Here is a 20,460-nt window from a genome sequence, read left to right as displayed (position 1 = left end):
TTTTTTAAAGTGAGCTCTTAAGGAAATACCAGAAAAATCTTGTGGTTGTGTTGTTATTTTCGTAGTAATATTTCATAACATTAAGTTCTCAGGAAAACACTTGTAGGCTAGTTTTTTTTTTTTTTTTTTTGAGGAATTTGATTTCTAATTGTTTCAATTTTTTTTTTCAAATCAAAGACATCATCACCAAACGTGAGAATAATTTTTCACTTTTTAAAAATTTTAAAAAGTTCTAAATTTTCTGCCTACCAAATGCAATCTTTTTTTTTTTTTTTGAATGTTACTGACTCTATTACATTTTAGTATCTGTTCAAACATAATTTCTCAACCTAATGAAGCACAAAGAGTCAACCAAGCCTCCACTGAGGCTCGATCTCATGACCTCCCACATAGGAGAGGTCACTACATACCATCTTAATTCTATTTTTTTTTTTTTTTGGTTTCAATTTTATTTATTTTTACTTATTTACATGTTCTTATTTAATTTCTTTAAAAAAGTTTACCGGGTACGTTTGATTTCTGCAAACATAGCTTACAAGCTTTATGCAGACAAACAATCATATTTCATCATGATAAGCCAAAAAGGCTGTAAAAAAAGTAATATTAAAAATTTATATAGGATAACCAGACATATATATATATATATATATATATATATATATATATATATATATATATATATATATATATATATATATATATATATATATATATATATATATATATATATATATATATATAGAGGAGCGCTCACATGTGGTCATGTTGTTAGGTGTGGTCATATGGTCAATTATAGACCATTAGATTAGATAGATCTAATGATTCATATTAATCAAGATTTTTTCCAGTATTTTCGCGCACATTCTCCTACCCAGAGAACTGTAAGGGTAAACTTGTCATAAAACACCGGAATAGGGAAAATCACATTGTTGTGTGTTTTATTACACTATTGGTGCATGTTGTCAACACTGTTGGTGTATTCTGGAACCCGGCCGCTATAAATGGCCATTGTAATTACCATAACACGGGAATACACCATTGGTGTGTTTCACTGTGGTGTGTTTTATTACACTATTGGTGTATGTTGTCAACACTGTTGGTGTATTCTGGAACCCGCCCGCTATAAATGGTCACTGTAATTACCATAACACCCCCTCTTACTAAAACGCGCGAAAATTCTCAGAATTACCACTGCCTTTAGATTAAACTGATTCAACGACCCAGACACGACCACACGACCACACCTAATGACATGACCACATATGAGCGCTTTTCTATATATATATATATATATATATATATATATATATATATATGATTCAATCATTCAAAACCCTAACATTATATTGCCATATTTCTAGAAAATTAAAGACTAATTCCTTATTAGTGAGTATACCTATTTTTTATAACATAACATTTAGTATTTGACAATTACATACACTTTTGATTAAGGAGAGAAATAAGAAGTAAAGAAGCAATCTCAATATTACATTTGTAAAAATTTGATGAATTTGACCAAATTTTTAAAATAATGTGGGTGTCAGTTTATCATCAATTTTACTATGCAAACTTGAATACTTAAATATGCAACCTTTAACAATTAAATATGCAAACCTGGTAAATTTTATAAAATCAACGAAAAAATTAATTTTTAAATCTAAACTGTAAATGTTAGACCTTAAGCTGTAAAAAGTGAATCACTAAACCAAATAAAATAAAAAAAACTCAGTCAAAAACTCTAAAATCGAAACGCTAAGTGCAATGTACTTTCGCATTTTTGTAAGTGCAATCTTTTAATACTAAATATGCAAAATATTAATACTAAATATTCAAAATGTTAATACTAAATGCGAAACGTAGAAAAGTTTGAAAATTACAAATTTTAATATCCAAGTTTGCATAATAAAAGACATAAATAGAAATGAAATATGTTTTAAAAGACATAAATACCCTTATAAAAATATGTGGTGGTGGTGGTGGTGGCGGTGGTGGTGGTGATGGTGATGGTGGTGGTGGCGGTGGTGGTGGTGGTGCTGGGGTGGTAGTGGTGGTGGTGGTGGTGGTGGTGGTGGTGGCAGTGGTGGGGGCGGCGGTGGTGGTGGTGACGGTGACGGTTGTGGCAGTGGGTGGTGGGGGCAGCGACGGTTGTGGCGGTGGTGGTGGTGTTAGTGGCGGTGGTGCTGCTGGGTGGTGGTTCTGGTGGCGGTGGTGGCGGCGACGACGGCGGTGGTGGTGATCATGATGGTGGTGGTGGTGCTGAGGTGGTAGTGGCGGTGGTGGCGGTGGCAGTGGTGGGGGCGGCGACGGTTGTGGCGATGGTGGTGGTGGTGGCGGCAGCGATGGTGGCGACGACGGTGGTGAAATAGGATAAATTTATATATAGGATAAAAAATTAGGTTAAAGAAAGGGGTAAAAAAGAAAATAGATTCTAAAATCTATTCCTGAGCGTTCAGTAATAGGCTACTACCAGGGGGGGCCCTAGTAATAGCTATTACCTTATTTGAGGTAATAGACTATTACCTGAAATATTATTCCTGGTAATAGAAATGGTTACCAAACAACGGAATAGGCCTATTACTGGGAATGCTATGCCATTCCCGGCCTATTCCGTGAACCAAACAGGCCATAAAATAGACTCAGCACTTATGCTTATTAAAGTGTATTCTAATAGCATATTTTACACTTGCATAAAGTGAATGAAAACTTTATATACTAATTCACACTCACATATTCTTTCAATTTTAAGAATACACTACGAAAAATATATATTTTTTCTTTCAATTTAACCATAAACCATTTAGAACATATAAATATATGAAATTCATCTCATCACATAGGAGAATTCAAACTTATTTTGAATCAATTATAATTGTCAATAAACGTTACTCAAAAGAATGCAATTACTTTTTATTGAATGTGAAAATTTTTGTTTGATATTTTAATATAATATAAGGAGAATAGTTTTTAACTAGCAAATATAATTTTTACCCAAAAATAGTTTAAATTTTTTGACTTACTGAAAATTGTACTGTCATTATTATGTTTTATAACCCTAAACAGCACAGCAAGTAAATCAGCTTAGATTATTCATAGCTAATTACTTCAAACTAAAAAGTTCAATAGATATCTCGATCTTACAAAAAGTTAAATTTAAAATATTGTAATTATTGAACCAAGGACCAATAATTACCCAATTCCATAAGAGTTATTCCAACAATAATATTTTATTCTTAACCAACGTGGTGAAACAAACAAGGCAAACTGTCACAAACAAAATAGTTAGGGTGTTGGGGATTTGTACTCTATACCAAATAAAACTGGACAAGGTGAATGGCCATGCCCTTGAATTATGAGAATTTGCACCTATATATATGGGCGGGCTACAGTTACAGTAGTTAATGCCAGACACCTGACTAATTTATTGCTATCCCCTATTTGGGGAACATCTGAGATTTGAGGTGACACAAGGTGGAAATGGTAGATGGATTTCCCTAATAAATAATGTTGCCACAATAAATATGCCATTATTAATCCAACGGAGTATACTACATTATTGTTCAAAAAAAAAAAGGTAATTAAATACCCAACTCTAAGGGCCCCTATGTTTCAATCCGACAGGACATTTTGAATGATGTAAATTATGGTAATTCAGCTGAACATATAGACTAGACCTTTATTTATTGCGCACAAAGAGTCCCCTCACTTTGAGAGGTTACTCCCACGGTACACTGCCGCTGGTAAGACTCAGTCCCTAATCATTTTATATTATTTTTAAACTTCACCGCCATAACCAACTGAGCGGCCCATGCGAACAATATACTACATTGTTGTCCCATTGAATTGATTCAGTAATCACAAAAACAATCGTAAATTCCATGAAGAGAAAATGGATGAGGAGAGTTCAAATCCTAATGAGGCATATATGTATATCTGAACTATGTGTACTTTTGTCCATGTAAACTAAAATTGGACTCTATAGATATTAAATAAAAACACTATTCTCCTCTTGAAACTAGAATATACCTATTTTCGAATATATTATTTCATTAATCAAGTTTGGTCACATATGGTGCATTTATTAATTAGTAGATTTTTTATTTTTTATTCTAAAAAAAAGGGGGAGAAATACAAACAAAATTTGTATATTTCTCTCATTTAAAAACGGAGAATGAGAATTTTTTTAAAAAAAATACTGAAAATTTGGAGTAATAGCAATCATAATATTAGAACTTATAATTTATAAAGGCTTCACTAAATAGTAAATACAAAGTATCAGCATAAAATTTCGTAGGACATATAAAATGGAAATTTAAGAAAAAAACATTTATACACATCCAATACCAACATTTCACTTGAGCTTTATCTGGCAAGAGTGGGATAGACCTCCAATCCCATCTCATTGTAATAAGGTAAAGTTTATATAATAAGATATCATAAAGTAATTAAAACTACTTCACTGAACACAAGGCACCCATTTATAAATATTTTTTACTATATCTATAGTATAAGTACCATCATATACACTATTACTTTACACCAATACTATTCACATTGGTGTTAATAGAATCCAATTTAAACATGTATAATATACATGATTATCTCTAGGACTGTTTGAATAGTGTGAGAAATCAGCAATCATTACCCGCCTTGTAATTAATTATCAAATTATGGAATTTCTGACAACCTGAAAGTGATTTTAAATCAAGTTGAAAGCAAAAAGTGGTCGAAAATAACAACAAAGGTTTTTCCGGATACCAAAAATGGTAGGAACAAGGCTTTCGACTTGATTTAAGATAACTTTTAGGTAGTCGGAAATTCAATAATTTTCAGTAGTATATAATCGGCAACTTAAGTCATCCATCATTGATCGGTTTAAATCAAGAAGACTAAGAGTGGAACTTGTGACCTTGTAGAACTTAAGTTACCCATAGCTGATCGGTTTAAATCAAGAAGACTAATATGCTACTCTCACCCGGACTGAAACTTGTAATCTCGTGGTTACTAAGTCTGATGGGGTTTATTTATGAAAAGAAAACAAAAGTAGTGTTTATGGTTTGAATACTTCCATTTCAGTGTCATGGTGTTATGTCGGACTAGATTACAAGTGAATGCAAATACCCAAGTTTTGGAGATTTTCAAGAACAAGGAAATGCAGTAATAACTAGCAGAAAGAAACAAGAAAGAGGTGGTGACTGAAACTAGAGACTAGAGAGAAGACTGAGAGAACTTAAAGATGATTTGATAAAACAGACAGTGGTGAAGAAGGTAAAGCTGACAAGTGATCTTTACAACACCACTCTCAAACCTAATACCTTAATTTCACTAAAACTAAATAAACACAAAAACATCAGTGTGTGTAAGTCATCAGCAAAAAGGACACCAAATATACTAAAAACAGGGTTTCTTTTTAGCCAAACTCTGATGATTTGCAGCACAAGATCTGGTGTATATTAACAAAAAAGAAGCCCAACAGATCAGATCAATATATACACAACAAAATACTCCAATTTATATAGTCATGATGATGAAGAAATTCCAAGTCTAACTAAAGCTGCCACTATTCACAGTACAGCTTCAATTTTCGACCAACACATATATAGTACATACATACATACATACAGGTATTATAATTACTGCTAAAAATCTGGGAAATTGTTTAGGGACTTACATATGTAGTAGTAACCTTTTCAAATCATGGATCATATGATAGATCCAAAAGAGGATTTGGGTTGAGGTTAAGTGGCGGCGGCGGATGGAGGCAAAGCAGCGGGAGAGGCGGAGGATTGCGGCGGCTGGGGTGGTGGCTTCTTTCGCTTCTTCTTCTCGTAGCTGATTCCGCGGGCTTTGGCTTGGGAATCTCGGACTTCACGAAGGTAAAGGCGGACGGCTCGGGCGCCGAAGGGGTTGGCTTCCGGCTTGCCGCCGTTTTCCTCGTAGGCGGCGCGGAGGCGGCCGATGAGGGCGTCTAGGCTGCCCCAGGCTTGGCGGAGAGGGCAAGGGCAGGGAGCCGGCGGGTTGGGGTGGCCGAAGAAGGGGCAGAGAGGGGTGTGAACCTTAGTTTTTCCGAACTGGTCGAGGTAGCGCAGGAATTCCAGCACGTGGGCGCCGCTGCAGCGGGACAGCGACAGCGGCGGCCGGTGGTTCCGCAGGTACTGCCCGAAGGTGTTCCAGTCCCGCCGCTTCTGGTTCTCGTACCGGCTTAGGGTTGCCGCCGCCGCCGTGGTCGGGGAGATAGCCGTCGCCGACGGCGACGACGATGACGAAGCCGACGACATCATCATCATTGTGGTGGTATTATTCTCCATTGGAGCGTTGATCGCCATACTTTTAGGTGAATCCACTTCTCGTTTCAATGAATCCATCAAAATCTCTTCTTTTTTACTGGGATTTTTTTCCTAAGCCAATTCTTCGCGACCCACAGATTCTTACAGCCACAAAACAAAACAAAACAACATAACTAGGGTTTCATAACTCCAGCAAAATGAAATGAAAGCTTAGAGGAAGAAGATGATGATGATGTAGGATGAAGGGCTTTTTTATTATTCAGAGCTTTGAGTTTGATCAGTCCTAGAAAACCATTGAAGGCTTTTATGATGTTTGGTTGGTTTTTTGTTTACTAAAAATGTATGTTTGAAGGGACTGGGTGAATGGTTTCTCCCATAATTGAAAGGGACAGAAACAGTCGTTTTTGGTCTGCAATAATATTGAAAATGGTAGAGTAACAGGTTAGAGTGATGGGAGAACAGTTAGGGCTTTTTTGTGAAAATGGAAAGAGGTAAGGAGCATTTTGACAGTGAGATGGAGGTGATGGATGGAGACAGCAAGAAAAGGTGTTATCACCTAGCTATATATAATACCAGACTAGAATATGTTTTTTTTTTCTTCATTTAAAGATTTATCACAAATTATTTGGTTGGTCATTTCAAAAAATAAAGTAAAATATTATGGTGGACCCTTTTTAGAGGATTTGCAAAATACACTAACCAAGTTAATTACAATAATTTTCTATTGTTTTACCGTTATTGATAATATTTGTTACATTAGATATATTATATTTAATTTGTCTATACAAATGTTAATAATATTATGTGAAACTAAATATATTACATTTAATTATATATAATATTATTGCTAATTAAATATGTTTCAATTCAAATTTTTTTATGAATAATGTTCTTTAGATTTTGATGATATTAATATTGTATAAATTTAAGGAGGTTGGAATTTCCAATTTTTTTTTGCAAGGATTACATTTGATATGATAATTTGAAAACGTCAAAATAAAACTTAGTTTATTTGTTCAAGTTTTATTCAACATATCACATCTAGAAAATATGGAAAGATCAATGTGCAAACAAATTTAATTTTTATATTAGTAGAAGTCATTTGATTATTCTTACAACATATAACATAGTATTGATTCTAGTAGATCTTGATATATCGTCCATTATAACCTTTCAACATACATGTCATACATGTCCGATAGATCCAAACAATATGATCTAGTCAATAGTAGATTTATCAACTTGGCTCAGCAAAAGTACTAGTCAATAGTAGATTTATCAACTTCAACTTTGCTTACCCCCTACACCCGGCCCGACATAGGCTAGACCTTTGCTTACCCCCACACCCCGGCCCGACAAAGCATCTGACTCACCTCACACCCCAGCCCGACCCCCTCACTTTGAACATGAACCACAGAGGCTAAACCTTTGCTTAATGCACACAAGGAGCCCCCTCACTTTGAACATGAACCACAGAGGCTAAACCTTTGCTTAATGCACACAAGGAGCCCCCCTCACTTTGAGAGGTTGCTCCCACACTGCCGCTGGTGAGACTCGCTCCCTGGTCATTCTTTCCAACTTTCACCTCTATGACCAGTTGAGCTGCCCATGCGAGCAGAGTTTTTAAATCATATGTTGAGGTTTTTTGGTAGATGTTTTAGAACATCTCCAATAATATTGTTGTTGTTATTATTATTATTTTTTTATTTTTGTTTTTTATTTTTGTTTTTGTTTTTGAGGTGCTAATTATGCGAGGGAGGAGGGAGAGAAAAAAGAACAAAAATATGATAAACTTTTTTGAGAACAAAAGCTTAATTCATTAAATCATCAATAAGACACTGAACAAGAGGAGGAGGAGAGATATCAAATCACTCCCTACAACCTAACTCAGAAACGGCCTCCTGAGAAATAATGTGGGCGGCGCACATCAAATATGATAAACTTTTAAAAAGAAAAAATAAAAAACGACTCTAAACGCGCCCAGCATGGCGCGTGCACTGCACGCCCCCTGCGCGTAACTTTGGTCAATAGGCGGGCCCCTCAAAAAACATAATTTGCCGGAAAAAACTCCCTAAAAAACTCATCTTCCCATTTGTTAAAAACCCCTCATTGGTTTTTTCCTCTACAAAAACCTCAAAAAATGTATTGGTGTAGATCCAATGTCTATCAACTAAAGTAAATACGTAAGAGTTTAATATGAGGAATAAAGATTTTCTTTAATTTATAGGAAAGTAATTGTTGGGCATATTCCGCAAGACTCCTGACATCAAGAGTCAAAAGAAGTTCTGAAAAGCTGTAGTTACTTTTGTACACACAATAATATGTTATACCAAAAAGCTATTCTTTCTTTCACGAATTCCTCAGTCCTCTGATTTACTTGTTGCACGATTTTTAACATAACAACGTAAATGTTACTATTTTTACAATTTTACCCCTCATTACGGAAGATCTCAATATGAGGAATCATGAATTTCTTTATAAAAAATAGTTGTTGAGCGCATTCCTCAAGATTCCTGACATCAATAGTCAAAATAAGTTCTGCAATCTAGTAAAGTTATTTTCATAGACAAAGAAATATGTTATTCCAAAAAGGTATTCCTTCTTTCCTGAGTTTCCTGTCTGATTTATATTTTGCATGATTTTTAATAAACAAAGTAAATGTTACTATTTTTCAAATTTTATCCCTCAATTTTAAAGTAAATACGAAAGACCTCAGTATCAGAATAACAAATTTCTTTATAAAAAACATAGTTGTTGGGCATATTTCTCAAGATTCTTGACATCAAGAGTCAAAAGAAGTTATGAAAAACTATAAAGTTACTTTTGGAGAAAAAAAATATGTTATATCAAAAATGTATTTCTTCTTTCCCGAATTTATTGTTTGATTTACTTTTTTTTTTTTTTTTTTTTTGTTTTGCATGATTTTTAATTCAACAAAGTAAATGTTATTATTTTTTCAATTTCACCACTCAATTTTAAAGTAAATACAAAAGAGTTCAGTATGAGAAATAAAGAATTTCTTTATAGAAAATTATTGTTCGGCACATTCCTCAAGAATCCTAACGTCACGATTCAAAAAAAAGTTCTGAAAAGCTGTAAAGTTACTTTTAAGGACAAAATACTATGTTATACCAAAAATGTATTCCTTCTTTTCTGAATTCTTCGTCTGATTTATTCGTTGCACGGTTTTTAATACAACAAAGTAAATGTTACAATTTTTATAATTTTACCCCTCAATTTTATATAAAAAAAAAGTTGTTTGACACATTTCTCAAGAATCCTGACATTAGGAATCAAAAGAAGTCCTGAAAAGCTGTAAAGCTACTTTTGGAGACCAAAAAAAAAAGTTATACCAAGAAGTTATTTCTTCTTTCACGAATTCCCTATTTGATTTGCTTTTTGCAAAATTTTTAATACAACAAAATAAATGTTTTTATTTTTGTAATTTTACCCCTCAATTTAAAATTAAATACGAAAGAGTTTAGTATGCGGAAATGAGGAATAAAGAATTTCTTTGTAGAACACACATGTTTGGTGCAATTCTCAAGAGTCCTAACATCAAGAGTGAAAATAAGTTCTGAAAAGCTGTAAAGTTACTTTCAAAGACAAAATAATATGTTTTACAAAAAAGGTAATCCTTCTTTCCCGAATTTCTTGTCTTATTTACTTTTCGCATGATTTTTAGTGCAATAAAGTAAATGTTACTATTTTTTTACAATTTCACCCATCAATTTTAAAGTAAATACGGAAGAGTTTAGTGTGAGGAATAAAGAATTTGTTTATAGAAAAATAGTTGTTGGGCACTGTAGACACAGAAAATTTGAATTCGAAGATGGACTTTGTAAACATCGAAAATTTGAACCCGAAGATGGACTGATAAAATTATTATTGGGCCTAATCTTGAGATTGATTATTGGACCAATTTAGTTATTATTGGGCCATGATAATTATATTAATTTAACTAGCCCAATTAAATTTCATTTCCGATTGTTGATTGAGTTAATTAATTAATTGATCCAAGCCCAATTCATATTTGAATTTAGTTATAATTATAATTGATTTTAAATATAATTTTATTATATTTGACTTAGATAATTATAACTTAATTTGAATTAGATGATAGAATAATGAACCTAGACTTGATTTTAGCAAAGTTCATGTTCTTAGTTCATTAATTAATTTAAATAAATAAATAGGGAGTTTGTTGAGGGATAGCGGTTATATTTTCACTATAAATAGAACCCTCATTTGACATTTCAAAACACAATTTGAAGACTTGAAGATTTGAGAGCTCATTGAAGGCGTTAAAGGCACAACTTGAAGGCATTTGAAGACTTGAAGCAACTTTAAGGCATTGGAGGTACTTTGAAGCTCTTCAGAGTTGACTGTCTTGAAGCTTGACATTTCTGTCAAAGATCACGCCACTTGAATCCCGGAATTAAGCTACATCATTTGAATTTTGGAGGCACGCTCCATTTGAATTCCGGAGGCTACGCTACTTGAATCTCGGAGGCACTTCAGTAGAACATGTTAGTGAGGAATCCGAGGACTACACGGAGATTTTGTACTTGCACCTTGAATTACACACACTGTAAACGGATTTTGTGAATATATACAAACGTTTATTTTTTATGTTTATATATATATATATATATATATATATATATATATATATATATATATATATATATATATATATATAATAGAGATCAATTGCGGTAATAGGTTTCAGGTAAAAGATGGGGTTTAATCCCAACCCTTGATCTAATCAAAATCAACAGCCCAAATTGAAAAAAACTTTAAAAAAGCGGTGGCAATTTGGTATTTTTGCGTATTGGTCAAATTTAAGGTGTGTCATTTTCCTTCTTAAGTTGCGTGATTTCTATACTTAGGTGCGTTAGTTCTTCAGTTGAGAACTTAAGGTGTGTTTTTAATTTGTTGAAACTTTAAGGTGCGTTAGTCTAAAGCTTTAAATGCGTCTTTCCATAGTTAAGGTGTGTCGTTTTCCTTCTCAAGGTGCGTATATTTAAAGGTTAAAGTGCGTCACTTTTCTAGTTTAAGTGCATTTTTCTAAAGCTTTAGGTGCGTCTTTCCCTAGCATAAGGTGCATCGTTTTCCTCCTTAAGGTGTGTATATTTAAAGTTTAAGGTGCATCACTTTCTTAGTTCAAGTTGCATCAGTTTAACTTAAGGTGCGTTGTTTTATACCTTAAGGTGCGTGGTTTTATAACTTAAGGTGCGTAGTTTTATATCTTAAGGTGCATTACTTTGAGACACTTAGATCATTTCCATACAGGCATGCATGTTGGCAAAAGTGCATTTAAAAAAAAAAATCTTGATTTGAGCCGTTGATCTAGATTAGGGTCTCCGGATCTTTTAAAAAATGATATGAAAACTCTAGTTTGCAGTTAGAAATTTGATTTCTGAACATTTTAGGAATGTAGAAAATTTCTTGCCGGTATTACCTGTTATCAATTGTTGTGGTTGACTAACCAGCTTAGTTGGCGTGAGTGGCCATCCACTCTCTTCTCTTAAGAGAGTTCGGGAGTTCAAAGCCGTTATGAAAAAATCAATCTGGCCAGTACTTTGCCCCTTAATTGGCCGGCCTGATGCGAATGAAGATTAATCTGTGTATGATATGGGCTTTGAGTGGCCATGCACTCTCATCCCTTAAGAGAGGTTGGGAGTTCAAACTCATTATGGAAAAATCAGTATGGCCAGCACTTTGCCCCTTAATTGGGCCGGTCCGGTGCAAATGAGAATTAATATAATTTAAGTATGGTACGAGCTTAAATGTGTCTCCTATAATTAGAGCCTACTCAGGACACCTCATGTACTAACCAAAAAAATTGTTGTGGTTGACCACCAATTCAAGTTGTTAGAAAATTGGGATTGTTAAGTCACTGGACAATGGAGTAGAAAGAAAACAAGAAAATTCAAGCTGTGTATATATACTAGTGCAAATGCACTTTCCATTTCAATGTGGGCAAATGTTTTTCTTCCAAGCCTTAAACAACTTCATTTTTCAACTCAAATAGTTTATTTTGAGAATCAATTTCTCATTCACCTATTATCCGTTTTTAGCATATAATATATCAATTTTTTCGTCTCACTTTAAAGAATTCGTATACACCTTGATTCGACCTAAATCGAAAGTAAACTCAGCATATATTTGTACTACAAAATAACCACTTAAAATGTCACGTTTGCAACAAAAATAAAAAATAAAAAATAAAAAAAAAATCCAACAAAATATTCATCCACCGGTGGTTTAAAAAAAGCCACAGTTGCTAAAAAAAATTTCGACAAGGCCAACGATGTATGTTTTTTTTTTTCTTTTTTTTTTTTTCAAAAATGTCAATCACTTTCCAACCATCTAAAAAGTGGCAAGAAAATTTTTAAAAATTGTGAAATTTTTTCTATTTTGGGTGATTAAAAATACTTTATTTTTCAGGAATGATGTAATATATAGCGTTGAAATTAATATGAAAATGAAATCCTCCTTGAAATTTACTACGTAATTAATGTCTTTCTTTTAGTTTTGTAATGCTTGATTGTGCGTATGTATAATGAAAGGCGAATGCTAGAGAGCAACAATGATTGCATGAAGACAAATTAAGGGTGTGTTTGGTTCATGGGTTTTATTCATAGGAATAGATATGAAAGTTGTTGACTCAAAGTGTTTTGTCAAAGTTATGTGCAAAAGGAATACCAGATCTATAAAGGAATACCAAGCCTAAGAGGAGTAGTTATTGAAGAGTACTAGTTCTAAAGGGAATTGTTATTGAAGTGTTTAGTTCTAGTCTGATTAGGAATAGCTTTATTATTCACGAATCTGTTAGGAATAGCTACTATAAATAAGGGTTGTCTTTTCTTGTAAAACTCAAGCATTCAACATTAATCTGGTGAGGTACGAGAGTCTTTGAGAATAGGATACTAAATTCCCCTAGAAAGTAGTACATGTGTTTAGGTTTCAATAGTTTGGTAGGAAAGATCATTCTATTGTGTAATCTCAGGTTCCAAACAGTGTACTTTAAATATTGAGCTTTTAGTGGATTTAGGCAAGTTCTCAAATTGAGAAGTGCCTCGCAGATTAGGGTTGTTTGCCCGAACTGCGTTACAGATCGTTTGTGTTACAACGTCAGTTTCAACATCATTGTGTGCTGCGCTAATATATATTTCAATTGGTATCAGAGCCAAACTGCTTAAGTTATTAGCAGGATCCTAATGGAGTTTCCCAGAGAAGGACTGTCAAACACTAGGCCACCTGCCCTCATTGGCACGAATTTTTCCTACTGGAAAGCCAGAATGCAAATATACATCTTGGCACAAGGAGAAGGTGTCTGGAATGCTATAGAAAACGAATGGAAAACTCCAGTTGATGATAAAGGAAACATAAAACCTAAAATTAACTGGAGTGAAGAAGAAAAAACAGAATATAACTTCAACTCGAAGGCAATGAATGCAATCTATGGAGCTGTGAGCGAAGATACCTTCAAACTGATTGCCTCTACTCGCATAGCCAAAATTGCGTGGAGTATATTGTGCGATCATCATGAGGGAAACACAACTGTAAGACAATCTAAGCTTCAGATGATACAAACTGAATTTGAAAACCTGAAAATGGAAGAGGAAGAAAGCATCACCCAATTCAGTGCCAGAGTTTTAAGTATATCCGGAGATGCATTCAACTTAGGCGAACCTATACCCGAACATAGGATCGTCAAAAAGGTACTACGCTCACTACCCGGAAGATTCCAAATGAAAGTCACCGCTATTCAAGAACATAAAGATCTAAACACCTACAAACTGAGTGATCTAATGGGAAATCTTCAAACATATGAGCTTGAGATACTGCAAAAAGGGAAAGATAATGACAAAGGAATTGCGTTCCAATCAAAGCAGAAAGGAAGTCCAGAAATTGATACTGAAACCATGGAACAATCAATTGCTCTCCTAACAAAGAATTTCAACAGAGTTCTCAAACAATTCAACAAATTTAGAAACAAAAGTGCTTCAATCAATCAAGGGGACTTCCTAACTGGACAAAATCAATCTATTTCAAAAAGAAGAGACAGTTCAAATACAGAAGGAATACAGTGCTATGAATGCAAAGGTTTTGGACACATCCAATCAGAATGTGCCACATACTTGAAAAGGAAAAATAAAACATATATATCAACCCTAAGCGACGACTCAGATAGTGAAGAAGATGATAGCAACACAAATTTCGTAGCCCTCACCGCTAGCCATGAAAGCAACAATAGCGATGACATGCAAGAGTTACTAGAGGCATACACTCAACTAAATGCCAAGTGGGAGCAAATCATCAAGAAAAATTTGGAACTCATGGAAGATAATCACTATTTGAAGAATGAAAAAGAACGAATAGAGAAACAATACAAAGAAGCTCAAAACGAACTATTAGACTTCAAAAACAAAGAAGCTAAACTTCTACAAGAAATCAAGGAGCTTACCGAAAGACCCAGGACTCCAAGCACAGACACTAGTGAGAATCATCAAACCGAGACACAGGAAGTGTCACAACAGCACTTCCGACACCGAAGAAGAATAAGGTGCTACTATTGCCGCAAACTAGGACACATCAAAACTCACTGCTACAAGAGACAGAATGATCTTTACTACAGACAAAACAACAGAGTGTGGCCAACACAGAACAGAAATAATAGTAAGAAAATCTGGGTAAGAAAAGACCAAAATGTTGCATATACCTCCAAAACAAACAAAGAGCAAGATATATGGTACTTTGACAGCGGATGTTCAAGGCATATGACTGGAAATTCAGAAAATCTTGAGAACATCCAGTACAAAAATGAAGGGCATGTCACTTTTGGAGACGGTGGAAAAGGACAAATTATTGCAAATGGTACCTTGAATGTCCATGGGCTGCCTAAGTTGTCAAAAGTCCTTTTAGTACAAAGCCTAAAAGCAAATCTAATCAACATAAGTCAGCTTTGTGAAGATGAACTCAAAGTAGAGTTCTCTAGAGACAGTTGCAATGTGTTTAATCAGAATCATGATTGTGTCATGATGGGAAAAAGGTCTACAAACAAATGCTACACATGGGATAGTGATCTATCCGCTTTACAGACAACCATCAGTCAAACACAATTATGGCACCAACGTATGGGACACATAAATTTTCATGACCAAGGAGCATCCCCAGGCTATTCATCAAATAGTGTGATCATTGATGATGTAACTCCAGCAATAATCACTGATGATGACAAAAGTCCAAGAGTTGTTGAAACAACTGTTCCAACACCTCTGACTAATGATATGCAGAATTGCAGAACAGAAACAGAGCCAAATGAAGAAAAGGATAAAAGTCATCCTACTGTCTTAAAAAATCAGAAAAATAATCCTTTGGAAAATATCATGGGAGATCTCAATCAAAGAATAAAGACTAGAGGAAAGAAACAAGATTTCCACAAAATAAAAGGAGTATACTGCCACACCTCCAAGTTTGATCCCAAAAAACATTGATGAAGCCTTAAACTGTAACAGATATACATGATTGGGGTATAAAGTTGAGCTATGACATATGTGAACAAAATATGAAGTTTGGATTGCACTTACAATGACTCCGAAATTCTGTCGAACAGTTGAGGCGCACCCAAATGCGAGAGGGGTTTGTATAAATGAATACAAGTACGAAACTAATTTCCAATCAAAACCCGTTACTGTCCGGTTATTATAATAATCTCCATGGAAGCCAATGACATGAGTCTTCGGGTGACTTCATTTTCTTGCTACCTCAACAACCCAGAAGAGAGCCTGGTGCGAAGGATCACCAGAAAATCAAGAAAAGAAGACGGGGAAATCAGCATCTTCGATGTATCTACCATGGATGAGCACGTCAGAACGGCTCCTCCGCCGTTTGATGACGGCAGTTACGGCGGATACGCGCCACCGTACCAATCAGCTGGGGGATTTCCGGGAGAGTACGATGAAGTGACAGTTGAGCACTTTCCTCAATCCGTCCACAGTCCCGATCCCTATGGATTCGGGTCGGATCCGCACCCAGCTTTCGGATCCTCTACCGTTCCGGTTTCAAACGGCAATGGAAATCCATATGATCTCGGAGAAGATTCCACCGGAATATTCATCTCTGATGGCCCGGTGCTTCCTCTTCCAAATGAAATGCATGATGCGGGCTTTGCCCTGCGTGAATGGCGAAATTTGATTTACAGATCCAAAACCACTTGAACTTATCTATGATCAAATCCTCTACTTTTGTGACTGTGTGGATCTACTTTACCACACATTGGTAAAATGTACAGAGACAGTGAAGAATTCTCTTCATTCACACATTCAAATACAAGTTTCAGGTTTTTTTTTCTAAGAACTCCAGGAATCAAGTTTAGGGAGAGAAGAATCAACTAAGGGGGAGAAGAATAGGAAATCAAGCCACTATGAGATCAAGGTTTTTGCCAAAAATTTGACAAAGGGGGAGATTGTTGACTCAAAGTGTTTTGTCAAAGTTATGTGCAAAAGGAATACCAGATCTATAAAGGAATACCAAGCCTAAGAGGAGTAGTTATTGAAGAGTACTAGTTCTAAAGGGAATTGTTATTGAAGTGTTTAGTTCTAGTCTGATTAGGAATAGCTTTATTATTCACGAATCTGTTAGGAATAGCTACTATAAATAGGGGTTGTCCTTTCTTGTAAAACTCAAGCATTCAACATTAATCTGGTGAGGTACGAGAGTCTTTGAGAATAGGATACTAAATTCCCCTAGAAAGTAGTACATGTGTTTAGGTTTCAATAGTTTGGTAGGAAAGATCATTCTATTGTGTAATCTCAGGTTCCAAACAGTGTACTTTAAATATTGAGCTTTTAGTGGATTTAGGCAAGTTCTCAAATTGAGAAGTGCCTCGCAGATTAGGGTTGTTTGCCCGAACTGCGTTACAGATCGTTTGTGTTACAACGTCAGTTTCAACATCATTGTGTGCTGCGCTAATATATATTTCAAAAGTGATTGTTATTGTTTGGTTGATAGGTTTTTAGAACACTGTTATGGGTTTTGAATACCCCATCAATTAAAAAATTCATATCCAAATAAAATAAGAGTTTCATTCCCTTGTTCATTCTCAAGCACTACTATTAGTAACTATTCTCATTTCATCCTACTACCAAACATGTTAAATACTTTCACCAAAATCCATTATCATTACCAAGTATTTGATACTCATTCCGATTCTGATTCTAGGTGTGAACCAAACACACCCTAAAGTATTAAAAAAACCAAACCCAACATGATAGCTCAAGTGGTAAATGAACTTTCTTTGTGGGAAGAATTTCGGAATAACCCAAGTTCAATTCACACAAGTGATGATTCTCCATGGGTCAGGTCTTGTGCCTCTCGGAACGAGCGGGGATAAGAAGGGTGAATCCAGACCGTAAGACAGGCCCCATCTCGGAATGAGCGGGGATAAGAAGGGTGAATCCAGACCGTAAGACAGGCCCAAAAAAAAAAAAGAAAAAACATGCCAAGCTTTGATCATTGTTGCTCCTCAAACTAATGCTTAAGTATTTGGGGACTAAACCAGTTTGAGGCACATATGTAATTTATCCCTCCTCCATTATTCTATGTAGTAGGAGTTGTTGGGGACTAAACTAGTTTGAGGCACATCTGTAATTTACCCATCCTCCATAATTCTATGTAGTAGGAGTTGTAGGATACGCTTACCTCTATATTAAAAGCCGTGACCTTGACTCTGATACCAAGATCAAAGCGTTTACTAGGCTAGTAGCGAAGGTACAATTTTATTTCCTTATACTAGCATTTTATTTCCTTATACTTGCATAACAGTTAGCGTTACAGTCCGATGCATAACAGTTAGCATTTTATTTCCTTATACTTGCATAACAGTTAGCGTTATAGTTCGATAGTAGGATGCAAAACTCGGCTCTCCAAATCGCAACCTATTAGTAAGGATGGGCAGGGGCGGAGGCAAAGGTATGCCAAGGGGGGGTCTTGACCCCCCCCCTCCCCCCCTTCTCCCCCAATTTTTTTTTTAAATATTAAATATAATATTAAATTTTTTAAAAAAATATTATATAGAATATTAAAATTTTGTTGTTCATTCAAAATATTTGGCCCCCCTCCCACTTAAATTAATCCTACAAGCTAAGTTATAAACTTCTCATCTTCTCAATATCTCCCGTTGTCTCACATTTCAAATTATGTATTCACTATATATATTGTGACTCACATTTAAATTATTAAACCTCATTTAACCTACCTATTAGTTTCTCTCTCTAGAACCATACATATATGCGGTATATACGCTATAACAAGATAATTTGTCATTAAAATCTATTTCAAGTTAATTTCTGTTTTTGTTTTTGTTTTTGTTTTTGTTTCTAACTACATGTTTAGTTAATTTTTGTTTCATATTCTATTGTTTATTTTAAATAGTGGTTTTGTTTTATTCTAAATAATGGATATGAAGGTGCATTTGTTTGGTTAATTATGCAGATTTGTGGTTACGTGATAAATGTTGTATTTAATTTAACATGCATAATAATGTAAAAATTGTGTAGTATATGTATTTAAGAAAACAATTGTTATTATGTTATGTTGTGAAGATGGTAGTTTTCCAGAAATAATCAATAGTCTTTTTAAAATATGCGTGAATGTTTTCATTTTTTCAACCGTACAAAGCAATGTGCATTGAAAAACATATTACAAAATAATTTAATATAGATTCAATTATAAATTATTTATTCTAAACTTTATTAAATTTGTAATGTAATGATTACTTTGAAATATGTTAACTGGATATCAATGTATTTAATTTAGTATTTTAACCGTAGTTGGCCCCCCACACTATTCAATCCTGGCTCCGCCCCTCTGAGGACGGGGATTCAAACTTAAATTAAACATGCCAAGGCGCATTGAATTGAAGAGCTTTGGCTCCGATAGATAGACATTAGTTAACAATTTGAATACCCACTCTTAGAAGTAATTAACGGTTAGTGAATAACTAAGAGCATCCACAATGCTATTTGCCAAGTGGAAACAACAATAAATAAAATAATTAAAACGCACCGGACTTGCACATCAAGAACAAGTTAGGGAGGGCGAGGTGCTTAGCAGCCACTTTTTTTTTTTTTTTTTCTTTTTTGGGTTTTTCATAAAAAGTTGTGCCAAACCCAATAGATGTAGCAAGTCTGAGTATTCTGTATTCCTCTCTATTCTCAATAGTATTTTCTAAGACTATCCTTATCCAAAAAATAAATCTTACTTTCAGATCATTTAATTTGCAATTCATTTACTATTAACATTACATCCATGCAAATTTAATTAACTTTCAGAAGTGGCCCCAATTTTACAACTTTAAAAAATTAATATCTTATTTTTCAATAAATATTATTTTCTCTTCAACATTATTAATTTTTATCAACATATAAATTACATTTAAATATTAAAAATAACAAAAATGAAAATTCAAAAACATAATTTTTTTTATATAAATTACTTTAAAATATTAAAAATAGCAATACTGAAAATATGAAAACGTAATTTTTAAAAAACAATTAAAAAAATTAATTGTATTATGCATATAACCGAATGTAAATTATACTACGAATTTTTTTTATCTAAAATAATTAGTGTTATTAATTTGAATTGTAAAACTAAACCGCAAATGAACCTTACAAATTCGAAGTAATTGAAATTATTAAAATTAACACAAGTACAAATTTGAAAACATTGAAATAACTAAAATTAAAGAAATTTCAAATCTGAAGACATTGAAATCACTAACCAATTGTACGATAAATAAATGAAGTAGTTATTAGATGAGTAAGTATGACGAAATTAATTTGTATGCATTGTATATATAAATCAATGAAAATTTATGTACTCTTTTAATAAATTATTTCATTAAATTTTTATTACATATAAATAAAGAATTAAAAAATTTTTAAAAAATAAAGCACACAAAATAATTAAACAAACGAAACTAATAAATAAAATAAAATAAAATAAAGAAAAGAAAACAAAATAAATAAAGAAACAATTTTTTTTTAAAAAAAGTACAAAAGCTGCAGCTACGACAAGCTTTTGTACGGATGCAATCCAACTAAGTAATAAAAAAAAATGTTATTACACATTTTCACATCATCTTGCCAAAGGGTATCTTTCA

The 20,460-nt window shown here is 33.9% G+C and overlaps 2 protein-coding genes across 2 annotated transcripts; one reads left to right on the top strand and one right to left on the bottom strand.

Moving 5' to 3' along the window:
• Positions 1-5,486: 5,486 nt before the first annotated feature.
• LOC109176450 (protein LIGHT-DEPENDENT SHORT HYPOCOTYLS 4-like) lies at positions 5,487-6,823 on the bottom strand. The gene has a single exon (XM_019325879.1). It carries the CDS (start codon positions 6,360-6,362, stop codon positions 5,736-5,738), a length of 627 nt encoding a protein of 208 aa, XP_019181424.1. The 5' UTR covers positions 6,363-6,823; the 3' UTR covers positions 5,487-5,735.
• A 6,687-nt stretch (positions 6,824-13,510) lies between these two features.
• Positions 13,511-15,790, top strand: LOC109176374. The gene is made up of 2 exons (XM_019325816.1): positions 13,511-14,986; positions 15,110-15,790. Exons 1-2 carry the CDS (start codon positions 13,511-13,513, stop codon positions 15,788-15,790), a joined length of 2,157 nt encoding a protein of 718 aa, XP_019181361.1.
• Positions 15,791-20,460: the final 4,670 nt, after the last annotated feature.

The sequence above is a fragment of the Ipomoea nil genome, unplaced genomic scaffold, assembly GCF_001879475.1.
Source record: "Ipomoea nil cultivar Tokyo-kokei standard unplaced genomic scaffold, Asagao_1.1 scaffold0706, whole genome shotgun sequence".
Taxonomy (NCBI): domain Eukaryota; kingdom Viridiplantae; phylum Streptophyta; class Magnoliopsida; order Solanales; family Convolvulaceae; genus Ipomoea; species Ipomoea nil.
Note: the sequence above shows the minus strand (reverse complement) of the source record. Positions and strands in the feature narration are given on the sequence as shown.

Excerpts from the sequence above, each read along its gene's own strand:
- LOC109176450 (XM_019325879.1), bottom strand. The coding sequence starts at position 6,362 with ATGGATTCATTGAAACGAGAAGTGGATTCACCTAAAAGTATGGCGATC.
- LOC109176374 (XM_019325816.1), top strand. The coding sequence starts at position 13,511 with ATGGAGTTTCCCAGAGAAGGACTGTCAAACACTAGGCCACCTGCCCTC. Across the intron at positions 14,987-15,109 it reads ATAATAGTAAGAAAATCTGG|TACAAAAATGAAGGGCATGT; the intron begins GTAAGAAAAGAC and ends GAGAACATCCAG.